General features: G+C 54.5%; 1 protein-coding gene across 2 annotated transcripts in view; it reads left to right on the top strand.

The window, feature by feature from the left end:
* The first annotated feature begins 1,797 nt into the window (after positions 1–1,797).
* The window catches only part of EXTL1 (exostosin-like glycosyltransferase 1), a 15,772-nt gene continuing 10,856 nt past the window's right edge, over positions 1,798–6,713 (top strand). For both annotated transcript variants that reach the window (XM_011955611.1, XM_011955610.1), the window contains exon 1: positions 1,798–3,473. In XM_011955611.1, the coding sequence (XP_011811001.1) occupies positions 2,695–3,473 (779 nt within the window). In that variant the 5' untranslated portion in view covers positions 1,798–2,694. The remainder of the gene's footprint in view (positions 3,474–6,713) is intronic.

The following is a 6,713-nucleotide window of genomic DNA, read 5'->3' as shown; positions in this document are numbered from 1 at the left end:
GGTCGGTATCACTTCCTTGGAAGCCTTCTCTGGCCCCCTGGGCTAGGCAGCCCCTCTGTGTCCTCTCGGGGTACTCTCCCCTCATTCTGTAATTGCCTGCAATTGCCTAGTTCTGTAATTGTCTTCTCCAGGACAGTGAGCTCTGGAGGGTGGGGACGCGTCTGTCTCCCTCCCTGTTGGGAGCTGGAATGGTACAGTGGTTACAGGAGTGTACTACCTGGCTAAGTCATGGGAATTTAGGCAAATTACTTAAGCTCCTTGGGCCTCAAGCTTTCTCCACTGTAAAATGTGGATCATCACAATTTCTCCCTCCTAGGGTTGGGGCAAGGATGAAATGAGCTAATACAAATGAGAGATGCTTGGCACAGGGTAAGTGCAATGAGTGTCAGCTATGATTACTCTTACTCAGGGTCGTGTCCCCTGGCCTAGCTCAGAACCTGGCCCATATTCAACACTCATAAGTGTTTGTTAGATGAATAGATGACTGTGTATGGGGTAGAGGGATGAAGGAATGGCATGAGGACCTAGAGGGGGGCTCTAACCCAGCCTGAGGAGCATTGGAGAAGCTTCCTGTGCGAAGGAAGCTTTCAGCTGACTCCTGCAGGATGAGGTGTTGACTGGGCACGGTGAGAGGGGGGCGTGCGAAGCGGGAGCAGCCAGTGGCCTGTGTGGGTGCCTCTCGGCATGGGAAAACTGAGGTGTGCAGGAGCCACAGTTCATTACTGAGTGGCTGAACGGTTAGTGCCAAGAGCTCAGTGTCCCCTTTGTGGGCCATTTTTAGGACAGTCTCAGGCTGGCTGCTCACCGAGGGCAAAAAGTCCCATGGCGGCTCCCTTGTCTGATCAGCAGCCCTCCAAGATCAAGGGGAGGCACACAGGGGAAAGGAGGCCACCACTTGTTGAGGGACCCCAGGGGACAGGCCTGGGTCAACCTGGCAACCCATTCCTGGCTGAGATTATGCCCATCCCAGAGATAAGGGGACAGAGGCCCCACACTCCCGAGGCAGTCAGGGGAAGAGGCGGAGCCCACTCAAGTCTGCCGACTCCCTGTGCCTTCCCTCATCAGCCCAGGACTCCTCGTGGCCAGAGTGTGTCTCCCCCGTCACCCCAGAGATTCCTCAGTGGCTGACATCACCCACTCCTGACTCCCCTCACAGGGCACTGACCAGGGAAATCCCTGCATGGGGTCTGGACTAATGGAGAGTCAAGTGCAGGAAGAACTTTCCATAAGGACTGCAGCAAAAGGCTGGGAATTGGAGGAGATCGGGGGTGGGGCTGCTGAAGGAAAAGAGACCAATCCTGGGGACAGTTGGGGACACCTTACCCAATTCCGCCACCCCCACCCCTTAATTCCTCACTCATCTCATCTGTTGACCTTCTCATCTGCTGATTCGGAGATTCCTTACACTCAGGTTCTGACCTCCACTGACTCTGATGGCCCACAGCATATGCAGGGTCTAGTTTTTGCTCCAGCCACGGAGCCCACAGCTGGGGTGGCCGCCGATAAGGAGCTCAGGATTCAAATCCCCACCCTGCCACTTCTTAGCTGGATCACCTTAGAAAGAGTTCACCTCCTCTCTGAGCTTTCCTTATCTGTAAGAAATGACAGGTAAATCTCTGCCTTGGAGGGTGGCTGGAGGACTGAGAGACAGAGGCTGTGATAGCTCATGGACAGCTGTGAGTTGTGATACTTGATGGTTTGATGAGCAGTTGAGGAAACTGGTTTGAAAGGGGTTAAATGGAGACCCTGCCTCCCAGCCAGGAGCGAATCAGGGCTGGCAGGGGAGGAGCCAGGCTGCTGCTAAGGAAAGAGATCTAGATGGGCCAGATGCCGACTGGAGAGGGACGGGAGAAGACTGTAGGGTTTGGGGGGCTTGGCACAGCGGCCCTGGCCCCTGCACTATGATAGCTCCAAGCCAGATGGTGCAGGGCAGCTGCTGGGCTGCGGGGAAGAGGGGCTGCACTTCCTGAGCTAGTGCAGTGGCAGAGTTGATGAGGACCAGGACCCCAAACCTGCCTGGCCATCCAAGGCGGGGGACACCGGCTGCACCCAGGCTGTGACCTCAGCTGACTCCGATGATCCACATGGGACGCAGGGTCTAATTTTAGCTCCAGCCACAGGGGCCACAGTCCAGGAGTGTCTGCCAGCGGGCACAGGGGCAGCCAGGGCTGCTCAGGCAAGGGGAGGAGCGGGAAGACCAGCCCAGCTCCCTCCAGCCCGTCCCTGGCCAAGCCGCCCCTTGTGGGAGCTCTGACTGGTCCCCATGGCCTGGCAGACAGCCTTCCTCTCAGGTGAGGGCAAGGTCAAGAGGTGCAGCCAGGAGGTCAGGGAGACACAGCCCTGCATTCTGGACAGGGGTTGTGTCAGCCAGAGCAGTGCCCAGGGGCAGGGGTCCCTGCTGGGAGGGCAAAGGCTGGCTTGGTTGTCTAAAGGCCAAGAAGGCAGAGTCCTGAGAGCAGGGGGGCCAGGCCAGCAAGCTGGGTCCCACCTGGCCTCCTCCTGCCTGGCTGGTGACTCACTGTCTGACCTTAGACAGGCAGCCTGGTCTCAACGGGCCTCAGTCTTCCCATCTGTACGATGAGAGGGCAGGACTAGCAGGTGGGTCCCAGCTCTGGTCGCCCGCCCCAGGCCCTGCTCTTCCTGCTTGCTGGCAGAGGCCTCCCAGCTTCCCCAGCCCTGACTGTGGGTGGCCACATGCAGTCGTGGAGGAGAAGAAAGTCCCTCTGGCTGGCACTGTCAGCCTCCTGGCTCCTGCTTGCCCTGCTGGGAGGCTTCTCCCTTCTCCGCCTGGCATTGCCTCCCAGACCTCGGCCTGGGGCTTCCCAAGGCTGGCCGCGCTGGCTGGACGCAGAGCTCCTGCAGAGCTTCTCCCAGGCTGGAGAGCTCCCAGAAGATGCCGCTTCACCTCCTCAAGCCCCTCATGGTGGCAGCTGCAACTGGGGAGCCTGCTTTGACACCTCGAAGTGCAGGGGCGATGGCCTTAAGGTATTCGTGTACCCAGCTTCTGGACCGATCTCTGAGACTCATCACAGGATCCTGGCTTCCATTGAGGGCTCTCGCTTCCACACATTCAGCCCTGCTGGGGCCTGCCTCCTCCTCCTCCTCAGCCTGGATGCCCAGACTGGAGAGTGCAGCTCAATGCCTCTGCAATGGAACAGGGGCAGGAACCATCTGGTCCTCCGTCTCCACCCAGCTCCCTGCCCCAAGACCTTCCAGCTGGGACAGGCTATGGTAGCTGAGGCCAGCCCTATGGTGGACTCCTTCCGGCCTGGCTTTGATGTGGCCCTCCCTTTTCTCCCTGAAGCCCACCCGTTGCGAGGTGGGGCTCCTGGCCAGCTGCAGCAACACAGCCCCCAGCCCGGGATAGCCCTGCTAGCCCTGGAAGAGGAGAGGGGTGGGTGGCGCACAGCAGACACCGGCTCCTCTGCCTGCCCCTGGGATGCACGCTGTGAGCAAGACCCAGGATCTAAGCAGTAAGTGAAACTTTTGCCTTGGGGGCCGGATGGGAGGGGGCTGGAATAGACGCAGGCCCAGAGACGAGGGCAGAAGACAGGACTGAGATGGGAGAACCAGGTAGTCCTGGCAGACTTAGGCCTCAGCTGCAGCAGGTGGGAGCCAAGTTAGATGGCAGAGAGCACTTCCATTAAGATGGGGACTTGACACAAGGGGTGGCTAAGGTAGGTTTTGGAATTTTCCCCTGGGGGTCTTTCAAAACATAAAACATGACTCATTCCAAACCTCCTACCCTAATGTTTTTTTTTCCCCACATACACTTGTATAGTGCTTTACTCTGTGCTAAGCACTTTTATAAATAATGATTATAATAAAATATGCTAGTTGTTAGCATTTAAGTGTTTGTGTACCAGACATGAAAGCTCAGACAGGTTAAGTAATTTTTCTGAGGCCACCCAGCTGGAAAGAGCCAGTATTTTGATCCAGAATTGCCTATCTCCAAAGCCTTCAGTATGAGAATTCTGAGTTTTTTTTTTTTTTTTTTTTTTTTTTTGAGACGGAGTCTCGCTCTGTCGCCCAGGCTGGAGTGTAGTGGCCGGATCTCAGCTCACTGCAAGCTCCGCCTCCCGGGTTTACGCCAGAGAATTCTGAGTTTTAAGCAGAAGTTTATGATCAACCTCATCAAATGCCTCAGAGGGGCCTCATAGTCACAGCTGGAAGCTGCTCCTGTGTCTAATTTTGGGGATTAACCTCTCAAGGAAACAGCCTTTGGTTATAGCAAATATGACGTAGGTCAGGTCTGAAGAAGAATTTCCTGCCAGTGAGAGGCCCTTGACACATAAGGGGCTGGGGGCCTGTGGGACATGGTGAGCTTGTGTGGAAACTCTTTTCCACCTGGGCTGGCTGGGGGGATGAGCCTCAGGTGATAGTTATCCCCTAAGTACTCGAACCCCTCTGTGTCCCCAGCAGGCCAGCAGCCTCCAAAGGCGAGCTGGGCAGGCAAGAATGAGAGTCCTTCTGAGGTTGTCCAGGGCCCCGGTGGCAGAGGGTTCCTTCTGAATCCCGCCCCTCTCGGAGCAGACCTGAGTAGGGAACTGTCACTCTGGTATCCTCCCTTTGCTCCTCCCTCAGGTCTCTCTCTCTGTTCTCTGCTGGAACAACATCAGCTATTCTGAGCTCCACTCCCTCCCAGGAATTCTTGCCTCTGCTTGGGGCTCCTGGGACTTCTCTCAGCCAAAGGGCTCTTGTGGGAATGGGATCCTTCCACCTCCTGAGGGTACAGGCAGCCCTCACAGCCAGGAGTAAGAATGGACTTGCCCGGTCAGCCCCAGGGTCCTTCTGCCGGGACCCATCCCTAATGGTCTCCAGGGCAGGAACCTGAAAAGTCAGGGATCTCACCCCAGCCCCTGCAGCTCAGAGCTCAGGCAGAAGCTCATTTTGCTCTCCCTTTGCCATGCCCTCCCTCACTTTTCTGATGAGGCACTCAGGTACTCTTGCTTGCAGGAAGTTCTTTTTTCAGCTGACTTTAGTTACCGCTAAGCATAGTTCATTGTTGATGAACCTGAAAGTGATTTCAGCCTGAACTTCTTTGAGAAACTGGAAGTTAGAGAACCGCGCGCAGCAGGTAGTTATTAACTGTTTACTAATGGATCTGAAATTCGCCAGAGCCGCCCACAGTTTTCTAATTAGCGTGGGTCACCCTCTGAGTAGCATTTTGGTAAGTTTTATTTCCCAGGGGCAAAGCTTGGCAGTCTTGTCCTCTGACCTTCAAGTTTTGTCTTTGGCCTCAGCCTCCCTGAAGGTGACAGGACTTGTCATCTCTGGAGTGGCTTGAGCCTCACTTTCTCCGAAGTGCCAGGCAGCTGCCTGGGCCAGACAGCCTAGGGACAGAGTGAGAGAGATAGCTTGAATAAACAAGTGCCGGCCAGAGAAAGAGGCCATTCACAGTCCCTGCCACCGCCCCACATTCACTCAGCCGGGCGAGAGTGGGGAGGGGAGGAGGCTACATTTGAGGAGTGCCTGGCTTGGGCCAGGTGCTGTGCCAGGCACTTTACCTAAGTCACTGCTGATCCTGTCATGCAGCCTTCAAGGGAGGTATTATTATCTCCATTTCAGGGAATGGAAAACTGAGGCCCAGAGAGTGGAGTAGCCCAGGGTGACAAGGTTCCCTGTTCTCCATGGGCCCCTCACTTTTCTAATCAGGCGCTTGGAAGCAGTGGAGTTGGGATTCAGCCCTGTACTTCTGGCTCCAAAGCCCATGTTTTTCCACCTTGGTTGAACGGTCTCTTGTTGCTTTGGAATAAATCTCCACCCATTCAAATTGTTATTTATTCATTTTTATGAATAGGTAATTCATTCACATGGTACAAAATTCCAAAGGCACAAAAGGGCATAGAGTGAAAAGCCTCCCTTCTATCCCTGTCTCCCGGCCACCCAGTTTTCCTGCCTGGAGCGAAACACCGCTTCCAGTTTCTTATGCGTCTTTTCTGAGAAACTCTGCATGTGTACAAGCAATATGTATATTCTCCCCCATTTTTAAACATAAATTTGATGCATGCTTTAAAATCCCCCAGGCTGTATCCATTGGGAACAAGGGGCGCAGTCAGTACCTAGGGCCCATGATACTTTTATAGGCTCATGAAAATATTTTCATTTTTTGAAAATCAGGGCTGGGCACAGTGGCTCACGCCTGTGATCCCAGCACTTTGGGCGGCTGAGGCATGTGGATCGCCTGAGCTTAGGCAACATGGTGAGACCCTGTCTCTACAAAAATTACAAACATTAGCTGGGTGTGGTGATGCAAGCCTGTAGTCCCACTACTTGGGAGGCTGAGGTGAGAGGAGCGCTTGAGCCCAGGGGGTCAAGGCTGCAGTGAGATAATGTCACTGCACTCCATGCCACTGCACTCCAGCCTGGGCAGCAGAGTGAGAAAGACCCCGTCTCAAAACAAAACAAAACAAAAACGGCAGAATTAAAAATGAACTTTCAGGTAGAAGAAAAAAATTTTTTTTTTTTGAGACGAAGTCTTGCTCTGTCACCCAGGCTGGAGTGCAATGGAACAATCTTGGCTCACTGCAACCTCCACTTCCTGGATTCAAGCAATTCTCCTGCCTCGGCCTCCCGAGTAGCTGGGATTACAGGCACACACCACTACATCCAGCTAATTTTTGTATTTTTAGTAGAGATAGGGTTTCACCATGTTGGTCAGGCTGGTCTCAAACTCCTGACTTCAAATGATCCGCCTGCCTCAGCCTCCCAAA

This window comes from Colobus angolensis, unplaced genomic scaffold (genome assembly GCF_000951035.1).
Source record: "Colobus angolensis palliatus isolate OR3802 unplaced genomic scaffold, Cang.pa_1.0 Scaffold4, whole genome shotgun sequence".
In the NCBI taxonomy this organism is placed as follows: Eukaryota; Metazoa; Chordata; class Mammalia; order Primates; family Cercopithecidae; genus Colobus; species Colobus angolensis.
Note: the sequence above shows the minus strand (reverse complement) of the source record. Positions and strands in the feature narration are given on the sequence as shown.